General features: G+C 36.7%; 1 protein-coding gene across 3 annotated transcripts in view; it reads left to right on the top strand.

Moving 5' to 3' along the window:
- Positions 1–15,380, top strand: part of LOC145667050 (protein RRP5 homolog) — a 120,220-nt gene that overhangs the window by 47,027 nt on the left and 57,813 nt on the right. For all 3 annotated transcript variants that reach the window (XM_081734749.1, XM_081734747.1, XM_081734748.1), the window contains exons 8-11: positions 758–1,188; positions 7,900–8,098; positions 9,873–10,052; positions 12,596–13,120. In XM_081734749.1, coding sequence (XP_081590875.1) covers positions 758–1,188; positions 7,900–8,098; positions 9,873–10,052; positions 12,596–13,120 — 1,335 coding nt within the window. The remainder of the gene's footprint in view (positions 1–757; positions 1,189–7,899; positions 8,099–9,872; positions 10,053–12,595; positions 13,121–15,380) is intronic.

Here is a 15,380-nt window from a genome sequence, read left to right as displayed (position 1 = left end):
AGTTCGCATTTTTGCCACGGCTCAAGACATTTTGGCAGCACAATAGAAATATCGGCTTTGTAACCTTAGTTTCTGATCCTCCCTCGTATTTAATCATGTTGGTCTATGTCCATTTGAAATGATCAGCGCTGGTCGATAACCATTTCAGAGATTTGTAAATTTCTTCCTATGATGGAAATTAAAAATACCAGTTAAGGGTCTTCACTACAGCGAAATTAAACTACCGCTAATTTTAGAGGTTTTTTTTTCTGTAGTATCTTCAAAACAAATAAAAATATTCGAAAAGCAGAAACGTAATGAACTAGACAATACGATTTTGCATGTGATACCGTTATCACAACTCATCTATCTGCTTTTGATTTGCAACTGTAGATAGATTTAGCACTTTTTGCGGGTTCTGTAAATAGCGGCATACCAAAAGCAGATAGGTGAATTGTGATAAAGGTATCACATGCAAAATCGTATTATCTAGTTCACTACGTGTCTGCTTTTTGAATGTTTTTATTTGTTTTGAAGATATTACAAAAAAAAAAAAAAAAATCTAAAATAAGCGGTAGTTTAATTTCGCTCTAGTGAATGCCCTTAATTGTTCCGTGTTTAAGCAGTAAGTCGCGTCTTGTTTAGCCTTTGTGCTGAAATGGGACATTACATTCTAATTAATCAGTTATATTTTTCCTTTGTTATTTTTGCCTGAATACAAATATTTTAAGCAATTGATTAGTGTTACTGTTGTTAATATTATTTTCTTATTTGTTAGGTGGTTCCTAATGGATTGAAAGTGAAGTTTCTGGATTATAGCGCGTACGTACATGAAAGCCATCTTCCGTATTTATGGAAGACACCATCGGACTATGAAATAGGCAGTGTATTCCCTGCTCGCTTGTTATATATTCATCCTGTATATAATACGGTGTATATGACAATGTTGAACCATAATTGCAGTCTACAGCGTCAAAGCGATTCTGCGAAAATATATGTACCGGGTTCTGTAGTGGATAAGGTGAAAGTGCATTGTGTTTTTAGAACAGGTTTAACGTTGAAATTGAATAAACTCTCCAAAGGATTTATTAGTTCCAAACAGCTTCCTCTGCACGCGGATCTGGAAACTCTCTACCCTGTTGGATCTAAAGTGAAATGTCAGATCCTGGGATACAACTATATAGAGGGAGTCTATGCATGTGCTCTGGAGTAAGTATTGCTTAATTATGTTATTTTTTTTTCTAGCCGAAATGTGTAAAGTACACAGTATGTCGGAAATATAACGGAACTTTTTTTAAATTAAACAAAACAAATTAGATATTTTACCAACTGTAGTGTTTTTTTAATATTCAAAATACATCCCTTCCGCATCAGTACACTGCTGGGTACGTTCAACGAATACTAGCATAGATTTTTTAATGTCCTTTTTGGGAACTGCCTCAATGACCCTCGTCACGGCAGACTGGACGTGTGTAACATTGTCATAAAATGTTCCTTTCATGGCCAGTTTTAATTTTGAGAATAGGAAATAGTCACATGGTTATAAATCAGGCGAACACGGAGGATGTGGAAGCAGACAGATTTGTTTTTTAGCCGAAAAGTCGCAAACTGCGACGGTTTTATGACGTGGTGCATTGTCGTGCAATAAAGACCAACTGCCTGGCGCTCGATACTCAGGCCTTATGCGAACGATTCGCTTCCACAAACTCTCCACAACACCCACATAATATTAACCATTAACGGTTTGACCCTGTGGAACGAATTCCCAAAGTATAATATCTTTGGAAAAGTAAAAGCATATCAGCATTGTGTTCTCACGTAACTTTTGAAAACGCTTTTTTCTTCTTCTTTTTTCAGGGAACCTGGGGACTTCCACATAGCACTTTCTCGTTTTGTTTGCAGGTCATACTTGAAGCACCAGGTCTCATCACCAATTACAATCAATTCCAAGAATGTACTGTTCTGTCTGGCTGTTTTAATCAGGTCCTTGCAATGTTTAACGCGAACAGGTTTGTGGTTGTTAGTTAAGGTGTGCGGAACAAATCAAGCACAGACTTTCCGTTTCTTTAAATCCTTTGTCAAAATTTCATGAATCATATCTTTCGTCGTATTTAATTCCTCTGCCATCCATCTCACAGTCGAATTCGCATCGTGGGCGATCATTTCACTCACTTGTTCCACCAATTCATCGCGATTTTTATTTTTCGGTCTGCCTGGCTTTGGGCCTTCTTCCAAGGACTCACGACCGTCCTGGAATTACGTATACCACTCGAACACGTGTGTATGAGATAAGCACTCATCACCATACACTTGTTTCATCATTTCCAATGTTTATGTAAATGTTTTACGTAGTTTGAAACAGAATTTAATATTGGCTGTTAGCTCCGTCGTGTTTTTGTGACGAGGCGACACCAGATTCACTCACCTTTCTTGTCATAACTTGACATTCTGTTAATCGGTTCTCATGATTGTACTCTCGTTTTGTTGAGCAGATATCCAGCTTTCCGATGATATGTTGCTTCAACAAATGGAGCTAGTAGTTATCTGTAAAGAAAAAAGTTCTGTTATTTTTCCTATATACTGTGTATATTCTTCTCATTACATAAAATCTTGGATAGTATATGCTATTTTCTTATGTACTGGATCCACCTTCTGTGAAATCCTGAAGTTCGAGTTATAACGATATGTGGGTCATTTCAAAAATAACGTTCTTTTCGAGACCGAAAAAATTATGAAAATATCTTGTTGCGGAGGAAACCGAAAATGTTATTTCTGTATTTCGAATAACCTAACATTTACCACACATTATATGGTCACTCAAGTACTATTTGTTTTTTCTTAATTTTAGAAGTTTTAAATTTGCAACAGGAACGGAGGATACGAAATGGTAACGGAAGTATACAGATTGATTACATAATGTATGTTATGGTTTGTTTATTTAATATATAAACTTACATTTCTCAACTCTAGTTTTAAAAATAGTCTGAGAATAGAGGTAATACCTTTTTAACGATATAGCTGTAAATCTTTCGGGGGGAAAAAATAAACTTTTGAAAAAAAAATGTTTGATATAATTATTCAAGGACTTCTTTTCTAAATGAAATCTAGTTCACAATGAGGTAAATTCAAAGACTACTTTCTTCTAAACATGAAAAATATGTGTTAATTCTGTTGTTAAAAACGACACATAAAGTTATTACATAAACATCATATTTCTCGCAGAAAGTTTCAAGATTAAGATTTATAAATGCTTCAGATCTTCAATAACTATTTAGCATAAAGAAATGGCAGACTTTAATATGGATCATGTTGCACACACAGACGAATGTCTCTATCTTTCACCACTGGTGCTACAATCGAAAATTGACATGCAAAATAATGTATATGAAAAATTTTAAGTTGGGGTATTGCTTATTAAACTTTGCATATAAGTGTTTCATCATATTGTTCAACAATCTCTTTTGTGTTTTAACTTTATGTCGCATAATTGTATCCTTTTTCCCAGGTGCCACTCTACTGTTCTCATTATTCTCCAAGTATTCGTGGATAACTTTTTTTTCTTCATCTTCTACCATATGTTTAATTTCTTGAGTAGACGTTCGTGTAGCTCTGTTCGACATAAGTGATTTCAGGTAGTAGAGATATTTATATATATATATATATTTTCACTATTCAATGCTAATTTTGCCAGAAAATCTTTTCTTCTCTTTCGAGACAACTATTCTGCAAAACTCTCTTTTATCTGCTTCTCCATGACAATTCCTTCAAACAATTTTTTCCTAATCGTCGGAGATACTTTTTTGTGACATCAGCAAACATTTTACATTTGTGCTTGGGCTGTCTTTAGTATTTGTGCTTTTCCTTTCAAGCCTATAACAACGCTCTCGATATTTTTCAGTATCTTTAGACATCCGTTTCAATTTCCGTTCTAAATGTTTGATTTAGTGTGTTTCTATGTTTTCTGTTTTACGGCCTAATTCCTTTCTCGCATTGCTTTTATTACGTACTGCAATATTGTCATTGCTGTCTTGAGAACACCCCGGCTCATCCTGCAGATTTGAACTTGGAGAACTTAAAAGCCAAATTGTCCAGCAATATTTTTTTTTTCTTTTCAAGTTTTGTCTGTATCTTCTTGTTCTTTCTCTCCATTGTTTCCTTAAAGTACTTCTTTCACGATCACTCATTTTCGTCTTTGCTGTTTTGATTTTGTTCTGTTCCACTCTCCTATTATATCTTTTCTTCCTTTCTTTTCATTTCTTCATACCTCTTTTCATCTTCGTTTATTTTTCTTCGATATTTTCGCATTTTTTGTTTGCTACTTTACGTCGTAATTTTACCCATCTCTCTGGAAAGAAACACACATGCAAAGAATTATCCCAATAAGTACGTAATAAAAATAGTTGTAAACTAATATCCAGAAAGGTGAATCGTCACTTTCAAAGCATGAGGAAGTATGTTGCAGTTTTTTTTTTCGGAAATACAGCTTTTATATTTTCTTGTCGACCTCGATGGCCTACACCTGGTGGCAATCGTGATAGCTACATTGAATTCGTCTAACTTTGAGATCCACAAATCATGGGCGTTTTTATGGGATTAAATGAGTTCCTTGGAAGCAACTTTTATTTGCTTCTCTAAAATTTATGCATTGTACATTATGACCTTCTGCCTTTAACGGGACGAATTGTGCCAATAAATGAAATTTTACAGGAAATACAAACAACTGAATGCCTCTTATCAATTCATGTTGGAGAATCAGTACTCTAACCCTTCTCGCCCAAAAGAAATTGCATCGCATGTATCCTTTCTGAACAGCTTATACTTCAAATAGTTCAATCTTCTTATATATATATATATATATAGGGAGTCCCAGGAGGAAGAGGAAATACTACGGAAAATGGTAGTATGGATGATTCTAAGCAAAAATGTTCATATGAACATAAATCCTACCTAATCGGGGGCGCGGTGGCTCACTGGTAGAGCGTTCACCTTCGGTGCTTGGGATCCCTGGTTCGATCCCAGCTCGCGCCGTGTGGACTTTGTGGTGGACAAACACCGTGGTCGTGTGTTTTCTCGGGGTTCTTCCGTTTCCTCCCACTTTCTTCATTCCACCGTTTCATTCATCTCTCATCATCGTCTCCTTTAGCTTAACCGGCATAACCGTGGAACGTAAAAGTGAAAGTTTTCATTTTTTCATAGGTTCTAATCTCAACGGTTTGAGAACTACAGGTTGAGAGCCATTTTTTAACTTTATATTGCGCATTGCTCATCCTGTAGTTATTCTACAGAGGTAGTACATAGCGGATTTGAAAGGTGATGGAATGGCCTTTCCAACGATATGCAATATGTGGCACTGGTATATTTGGAAAATAAGTTATTGAGAGATATTTTGGAATCAGTGTTGCCATCCAATTTCTTTAATCAACCTTAACTTTCTCAAATTTCTCTCAATAGCTTCCTTTTCAAGGACAAAACTACCACATGCTGCATACCGTTGGAAATGTCATTCCATCAGCTTTCAAATCTGCTATGTTTCACCTCTGTAAAACAGTTACAGGGTAAACAATACGCAACAAAGTCAAAAATGGTTCACAACCTGTAGCTCTCAAACCGTTGAGATTAGGACCTATGTTCATGTGAACTTTTTTGCTTAGAATCACCCATACTACCATTTCCCAAAATATCGCCCTTTCCACCTGGGACACCCTGTATCTATCTATCTAACTATGTATATAATGGCCTAACTCACAATGTCCACTAAATTAATTCAATAACGTTTCTTTTCCGTTATTACCCAAATGAAAGTTGAAAACATGGGACTCGACTGGTGATCTTTTGTTTTTCGTGACACGGAAACTAGAAATTCGGGTTTGATCCCCGGTCGAATCGTAATTTTTCCAACTTGCACTTGCATATTTTCCATTACTTTTGCAGTGGCTTAACTTGTTTCGCTTGCAATTTTGACCCCTGACTGAAGTAAATTCCTCTTCGAGTACGTATATACTTCTGTTTTCTTCGACTGATTAATATTTTGTTGTACGTAAAATAATCATGAGTTTTGGTGGAACTTTTTCGAAAACGAAACAAACTTATCGGAGTTTATAAGCAAAAATACATTAAACTAAAAGTAAGCGTGAACAATACTCACACATCAATCCTGTATGCTCCGTTACGCCAGTATATCTTCCGTTACCCCAGTAGTGGTAACGGAAGATACATATACGGAGGATACAAATTGTTAACTTTTTCAAAATAAACCGCGCTTATTATTATTAAAACGTAATGAAAGGATGATAGAATTCAACTATGCCCAAAATGCTACACTGATATATCTATATTTCGATTGTTCATATAACTCACTTCTTTTACGTGGAACGGCAGATACACATTTATCAGGACGTCCTTGAAAACTTGACACACTATATCAGTATATCTCCTTTGCACAGCACAAGCTTACTCGAACTCTCACGACATTCTGACCAGGTGTTTATTGCTCACAGTTTGTCTTTGTTTGGCTACCAACTGTTGATGTATTTGATTACGACTTCCCAGTAACGGAGGATAAAGATAAATCGTAGGACATCTATATATGTACAATTACTTCATACGGTGTTCGTATTTCTGTGACGAAAAGTACTCCAAAGACAGCAAGAATATTCCACCTCCACTTCAAACACGAAATTAGATTAATATATTATTCATATTTGAGAGCAGAAACTTGAAGTTGTTAAAAATTACCTTGGGACAGGTAGGTAACGGAGGTATACAAATGCCACTTCTAAAAACAACAAAACGCTTAAAGTGATAACTTCAAAAATTTTGTTAATTGGGCTATTAAGTAAAATAGAATTTCTGTATAGGATGTCAAGAAAGCATTGTTTTTTTCAATAATAATGAAACGCTATAAGCGGACACGGAAAGTTACGTTTATTCTGGAATGACCCTTGTGTTCTATTTCAGTTCTTTGTATAAACTATTCATGTTGTGAACTGATTTCAGTATTACTCTCCCAGTGAAAACTGCGTCGTATTTGCTAGTAAACACGATGAGTTTCTGTTTCGCAATAGTTATTGTAGGATTTTACTTGCTCTTCAGCAAATGCTGTGCAAGAGACTTCTTCCCTCACTAATGTAACAAGCTAACTTCAATATTGGGGGAGGGGGTAAGACTTTTTTTTTAAAGCTATGTTTAAAATATTTATGAAGTTGAAAAATAATGCTGTGGAGAATCAGGGGGACTTCAACATTGGGAGGCGGGTAGATTTGAGGCTTTTGGGGGGGGGGGGGTGAAACTCATATTACGATAGATGAATCTGATTTTTTAGGTGAATCTGTTGTATATCAGGCGATATAGATAAAGTAGTGGTACATATCAGTATTATAAATCAGTGCCGTGAATACATGAATTCTAAAATCTGAATGCATGTATATTTATAATTGGTATGTTTCTACTAGGCATTCACAAGGATTCTCATTTACAATGTAAATGAAAATCACATTTCAAATTGGATTATTGGTGGGACAGTCCACTTCCAAGATTGGGGGGAGCTCCTTCGTGGCTAAGCGGTTAGCGTACGCGCCTTTGGCGTGGGAGACCCGGGTTCGATTCCCGGCGGGAGCTCATGTGGTTCGGATTCCACGTTAATCAGTAGGTCCACGTCTCATATAGCCTAGCTGCTGAACGGGACGCTAAACTAAAATCAATCAATCAATCAATCAATCAATCCAAGATTGGGGGAACATGTCCCCTTCATCCCACCGGGATTTGGGCCAGTGTCTCAATGAAGGATTTATTTTATTATAAGTTGTGTGTATGTGCATATGTAAAAGTAATAATAATTAATAATAATAATAATAATAATAATAATAATAATAATAATAATAATAATAATAATAATGAAACACATTTTGTTTTTCTTTCCAGCACAGACGATGGTTATACAGATTATTCGGAGGTGAAAATTGGCAGCATAGTTCGTTGTTGTGTGTGTCAAGTTAAAGGTGATGGTATTTTTGTTCTTGTGGGAAAATTGAAAGGATGGATACACAAGTTTCACTTTGGTGACGAACCATTTGAAGAATTGCGATACAATTTCCGTGAAGGAGAGTATTTAAGAGCTCAAGTGAGTTATTTGTTCTTTTATTTAATTTATTTTCTTTAATTATTCCGTGGGAAAAGCATACAGGAAAGGGAGTCAGGAGAATCGTCCAAAATTTATGTCTAAGCAAAGGATTTACGTCTAAAATCAGACGACTAAAGCTTAATCTTTTATTAGCTGTCTGTAGTTAAATGAGTCGATTTCTTTTTGGATTGAAAGTTGCAAGTTGATAATTGTGCTTGATCATCCGAAAGACTTGACTGATTAGTATATGTAAGGCAGTACTGAGGAGAAATATTTTGGGTTAGCCCGAGACGCCAGGTTTAACATTTGCTGTGTATACAAGGCTGTATCAAAACAATTATTGATTAAATTTTGTAACCTGTAACTCGTGTTTCATACAGGTGAGTGCGGACAATCTTAACGTTAATAATGAACATTTACCATATCGTTGCCTAGTTTGGCCCGTAAAATACACCAATATTAACTCGCTGTGCGTCCTCTGGCTATTCTCATGCACAAGTTTTCTAATTCGTTCCACATTTTTCAAGAGTGATGTTTGTGGAAGGTCACCGAGATCTCTTGTCATCTTCGAAGCATGTTCTCCCACTTTTAAAATCCATAGCTTCCCGAAACACTTCATACGATGCATTGCCTCATCGCTGTAAGCTTTGAAGTAGCATGTTTACAGTCTGTGGCGAATTTACCCAGTCAGTGGTAGAGCGTTCACATCCGGTGCTTGGGGTCCCTGGTTCGATCCCAGCTCGCGCCGTGTGGACTTTGTGGTGAACAAACACCGTGCTCGTGGGTTTTCTCGGGGTTCTCCCGTTTCCTCCCACTTTCTTCATTCCACCCTTTCATTCATTTCTCATCATCACCGTCTCCTTTAGCCTAATCGGCATAGGCGTGGGACGTAAAACTAAAGATTTCATTTCATTTTCTCATCACTCCCGATTATACGGTTCCAGAAGTCTTGTGGGATTGATGTGCGTCCTTGCGAACTCTAAGAGAGTATGTACACATGTTCATCTGTTAGTTTGATCTGCAAAGCAGAACAAATAATATGAGTACAGTTACATGTCTCTGCACTGCATTCCAGAGCTAAAGTTATTTTCATTTTTGTTGCAGCAGCGAACTAGTTTGCTACATTAGCTATGGAAGCTTTTGTGTGTATCTGTGTTCCGTTGTCACTTGCGGTCTACTCAGTTTCGCTTTTGTTTGTGATCCGTGTTCCCCTTCTGCTACGAATAGTTCGATTCAGTATCTTACTGTTTTAATATGCAGGCTCTATGGCTTTTTAGGCATTCCAGCTTCTCATATGCAATTATTCTTCCTCTGGTTATGAGACAAATAGCCTACCATCTTTTTTTTTCTTTCTAAAAGCAATTTGCCGTAGATAACGAACAGTTCCTTTTAAGTTCGTTCTGACAGTGCCCTTGGAGCATTCTCAACTGGTTTGTACTTTATTTTGACTGAATTCGAACATTCTGACTGTCCAAAAGTATTACCGTATTGCATGTTGTCCGAATAATAATAATAATAATAATAATAATAATAATAATAATAATAATAATTATTATTATTATTATTATTATTATTATTATTATTATTATTATTATTATTATTATTATTATTTCTGTATAATTCTACATAACTACTTTCTTTTATTGTTATGTCACTTTTGTCTAAATCAACTCTGCGTAGAACAGTCTTTTCTTGCTGCTTTGTTTGCTAACTAATTATTGTGCTTGTATAGGTTTCAATCGTGAATATACTCTTTAATTTGTTTTCCTGGCAGGTCCTTGAAGTGATTCCTGAAGAGAAGAAAATGTTTCTAACATTAAAACCGTCATTGATGAATTCTAAATTACCAAAAGTGACGACCTACGACGCATTGAAGAAAGGGATGATACTTGAAGGAACTGTGATGGGTATTTCACCTGATAAATTGATCCTGTTTTTCTACGGTAGCCTGAAGGTACTACTGAGTTTTATTTTAAAATACGTAAGAGATCAAGCATGAGGTCCCTGGTTCGATACCAGCTCGCGCCTAGGTGGACAAACACCGTGTTCGTGGGTTTTTCTCGGGGTTCTCCCGTTTCCTCCCACTTTATTCATTCCGTTATTGCATTCATTTTTCATCATCACCGTCTCCTTTAGCCTAGCTGGCATAACTGTGGGACGTAAAACTCAATGATTTCATTTCATTTTTTTTACATAGATCAAAACTGGAAGGAAGAAAGAATGAAACAGTAAAAACGACTCTGGTGGGTTTGCAATAGTAATATATTTGCCTTACATAAGGTCAAAAATCTCCCAAATTTACATTTTTTGCCTTTTTTTCTCATAAAAGGGAGATTTTTTTCTCATCTCACCCAAATTTACAGAGGTACACCCATGTCCAAAATGATTATCGCATATGTATAACTGTCTTCTTGTAAAATTATGATTTAATAATGATTTTGCAGGGTACTTTTAATACTAATACTTTGTGTATAATCGAGAAATGTATATTTGTGGTAAATTTGATAGGAAAATAATTATAAATAAGAAAATTAGAATAAATAAAACAAAATGTTACTAAATGGACAAGAAAGCTTTATTTTCGTTTTATTGTTCTTATTTACTGCTCGTTTGACATGAAATTTGCCACATACATGTCTTTGCCGATTATACACATACTAACATTATAAGAAATACCAGGCGAATTCATTATCAAATTATATTCCTACAACAACATATTTATAGACATGCGACAATAATTTTGGACATGAGTGTACATATGCCTGTCCTGTACTACCATACCAAATTTTTAGTTTTAGCAATTTCCAAAATTTCAAGTGAATGGTCCTAGGTATCCTTTGGTAAAATTTAGGGAATGTACCAACGTATTTATTGTCAAAATTTAGAGTGGATTGTCTTGTGTACCTCTAGATCATTGACCGTGGCCAGGCACCCTGGGTTCTGAGGCAAGGGCTGCCAAAAATTTTTGCTGATTAATCAGCCAAACAGTTTCATATTATTCTAGCCTTCTTATAGGGGCTATTAATAACAACAACTTATCTTTGTTTAAAAAGATATTGTAGCGAGCGGTCCCGGGTTCGATTCCCGGTGGGGGCACTCGGTCGAAAAAGTGTAACAGCTTTTTCAAGCCAGCCACCTTGAATGAGATTTTCCTGGGTTTTCCTCATTCACACCAGGCAAATGCGGGGGGGACCTAACTTATAGTCCCAGGCCGCTTCCTTCCTTCCCTTTCCCCGGATAGTGTGCTCGCCGAGGGACGTCATCCCTCAAACATGACGGGCTAAATGGCCATGAGATGCCGAGAGCCCAGAAATCTAAATCCTAAATATATTGTAATATCCCACATGTGCTTCTGTTTACAAACACCCGACATGTGCTTCTGTTTACAAACATCAACCATGTGCGTCTTACTACGGAGTGCTATAGCTGTAGACGACGGAGACAATAGCAACGCCACTGGTCATGTAACGACGGAGGAGCAACGCCACCGCCTCAACTATAGCATCTATATAACCGAGAGGACTTCAACAACAAGCATCAGTCTCGTCTGGTCAAATCCCCTTAATTGGCTTGCAGTAGAGGCTTGGAAGTACTTCACCTAAACCCAAAGCCTCTAGCTTGCAGTGGAGCTTTGAGTGTCTTACTACTCCTTACGTAGCTTACTTAGTGAGGATTGCTTCCCGGGACACCTACTTTTACCCAGACATTAGAGAATTTGTATCTATTTTTGTATTATAGTAGTATTTTGTAATAAAATGTAGTGGAGGAAAACGATTCCGGACTGTAATTTGCTCTCTCTATGCTGTACCAACACCTGTACAAGCAGAACGTTACAATATAGAGTGAAGAATAATACAAATAAGCTTGGGAAAATCCTCGAAAAATCCTAGAATTTAAAAACAAGCGGATAATGTGTCTGATGAAGCGAGTGATATATTCCCGAAACTGTAACACATAGTAGGTCCGCGGTGGCTCAGTGGTAGAGCGTTCACCTCTGGTGCTTGGGGTCCCGGGTTCAAACCCTGCTCCCGCCAAGTGAACTTTGTGGTGGACAAACACCGTGTGCGTGGGTTTTCTCGGGGTTCTCCCGTTTCCTCCCACTTCCTTCATTCCACCATTTTCATTCATCTCTCATCATCACCGTCTCCTTTAACCTAACCGGCATAACCGTGGGACGTAGAACTCAAAAATTTCATTTCATGTAGCACATAGTAGTAATAATAATGTGTTTACTTTGGTTATATCTTATTTTTAATTCAAGTAATTATCTTTATGTATATTCAACGACAAATGCTTTATGTGATATAAAATGATAATAGTATTTATTTCGTGTGTGATACGAACTTAGGCGAAACTTCTGTATCTTACTTTTATTGTTGACTCCTAAGTGTTTTGAAATGCCTGATATTGTGGTATAGATATTAGTGTTATTTAAATCTTGCGCAACAAAATGAAGTATGTTTATGTTTACTAAAAGACACTTTTTGTAAATTACAGGGATTTCTGCCTCTAAGTAAGACGAATCAGGGAAACAAATTCTACCATGGACAAGTATTGAAATGCCGAGTTACAAATTTTAACACAGCAGAACGAATATTGTGGCTCGAACTTGCCTCAGAAAAGCCTAAAAATAAATTTAGTGACGAGAAACAATTAGAAGTAGGCAAGGAATATAGTGTTGTAGTGACTGAAATAACATCTAGCCGTTTAAATGTCACTGTTTGTAACACAACGATAGAAGGATTTATTCCCGTGCGGATGTTGAGTGATCACCCTTCGCTCATTCAGTCGTTAAGGAATACATTCCAAGTCGGGGATATGTTGCTGAGTGTATGTTGTATGCAAAATAGTCCTGTACCAATTTTTTCGGCTCGACCGTTCTTACGGAATTTCTACAAAGCAAATAAACAAGATAATAATTCTCATGGAGAGCTCGTCCCATGTATAGTGGAAGAGATTGAAGTGTCACGAGGAGTTCTCTTCAAATTACCTTCTAAAAGACAAGCATTTGTACCTATGCGGGTAAGTTGAATGATTTTGTGATTTGATTATGGATACAGTGCCGTATTCAATGTGCGAGGTTTGTCAGTAAAATATATCGCTCTATAGGAATGTATACAGTGTGTTCACCTTCAGAGTACTACCTTTGTGATGACAAAGTTATACATTTTACCGTCGTTGCAACCACTTGTGAATGCCATCTTCGTAAAACTATGCACATTGGACATTGAGCTACGCCTCTGTCGCAGAAATGACGTCATTATCATTTTGAACTTTTCATGTTAGAGAAGAGGAAGAAATTTGAAGGCGAAAGACGTGGGGAATATGAAGGATGCGGCAAAATATCATAGCCACACTGACTTGCTCTGACAGGAGCAAAATGGAAGGGGGCTGCGGTGGCTCAGTGGTAGAGCTTCACCTCTGGTGCATGTGGTCCTTGGTTCGATTCCAGCTCGCGCCAAATGAGCTTTGTGGTGAACATACACCGTTTGCGTGGTGTTTCTTTGGTTTCTCTCACTTTCTTCATTCCGCAATTTCATTCATTTCTCATCATCACCGTCTCCTGTAGCCTAGCCGGCATAATCGTGGGACGTAAAACTTATAGATTTGATTTCATTTCAAAGAGCAAAGTGGAATGCATGAATAGGCGCGTGTCATGTAGGATGAGCACACCTTTGGACATCATTCTTCGTTCGCGATGTATAATTTTGTCACGTAGTTTGGCCAGAAGGTTTGCGGCGTATTATTTGCCAATAATTATGTGGCATTTGGTAAATAATCCGTGAGGATAACACCACATCCATCCTAAAATACAGGTAACATGATCATCTTTGCAGATATCTGGTCTTTTACATTTTTAGGAACCGGAGAGTCATATTGGTTCCATTAGTCTGAACTTCCTTTGTTTTTATGGTGTCAGCAGACGCTGGATCCAGCTTGTAGACACCGCCCACCATAATTTCTTCATGTTTTATCTTGGTGCGACCACATTTGAGGTATTTCAACAACAGCAACAACACAAAGGACATTCTTCACCATTTATCATGAACGTTTCCTTGTGGATTTGTTTGGGAGCTTTGCTTCGTAGAAAGAGGTGTCGTCCAGTCTTGCAGTTCCATTCATTTTAACAGCTGCAAAGGAAAGAGTAATTATTGTACTGCAGTCATATTTTGCCTTTAATATACACAAAGTTATAACTAATCAATTAACTTAAATTTCTGATCCTACGTGAACGATTTCTACATGAATATGAAAACTTTTAACTCCCCCTTCTATTTATTTATTTATTTATTTATTTATTAATGATTATAATGAGTAGCGACATTATCTTCAATATTCTACTTTTCTGCAAGGAATGTACACACTTGTTCTCGTACCAAATAGTTGCTAGAGATTGAGAAATTGCAAAATTCTACGAGTTGAAGACATAGTGAAATATCAAGGTTAAAATGATGTAGTAGTAGAACGTAACAGTGTTGCCGTACTAGGTATAAGAAAAAAAAAACAGTCTCATTACTTTGTCAGGCCACGTGTATTGTCATTTGTTTTCCCTTTTATTTATTTGAAATTTGGGGGCACGGGGGCTCAGTGGTAGAGCGCTTACCTCTGGTGCGTGAGGTCCCTGGTTCGATCCCCGGCTAAGTAAGTTTGTGGTGGACAACATCGTGTTCGTGGGTTTTCTCTTGAGTACTCCCCCTTTCTCACTCCACCAATTCTTTCATCATCATTCAGTTGCTTTAAACATTGTCTCCTTTAGCCTAAAGGGCATAAACGTGTGACGTTAAACTGAAAGGAAGATATTTATTTGGAATTTCATGTTACGTTTCAGTGTTAATACTGTATATGAAATATGATCGTACAATTTAAGTGTAATCTTAGTCTAAGTACTCTCAATTCTTCTGAGCCGAAAACAAGAACATTAACCATTCAGCAACGAGGAATTTGTTTTTCGGCGTCAATTGGGTGGGAATTCCTGGAAAAAGTAGGAATAAGTACTTCAATATTGAAATTGTATTGAACGATTATTATAATTGTTTCAAACCGTATACTTTCAAACTACTTTATATATATATATATATAGATATATAGTCCTGCAACACACTTGCAATCAGATCCTTTTAAGTAATACATAAACTTAAACTAGTTTGACTACTAATTTGAAAACGTAGTTAAATTTTGTTAAATCTTCTCATAAAGTATATCTTCCTCCATCGTCTTAAACATTGTTAAAAAATACTTTTTAAAATTATGTGTAATAATTGCTTTTTCCAGTAGTAGTTTA

The sequence above is a fragment of the Thermobia domestica genome, chromosome 12 (assembly GCF_964235325.1).
Source record: "Thermobia domestica chromosome 12, izTheDome1.hap1.1, whole genome shotgun sequence".
Classification (NCBI taxonomy): Eukaryota; Metazoa; Arthropoda; class Insecta; order Zygentoma; family Lepismatidae; genus Thermobia; species Thermobia domestica.
This window is presented reverse-complemented; position numbering and strand designations above follow the sequence as displayed.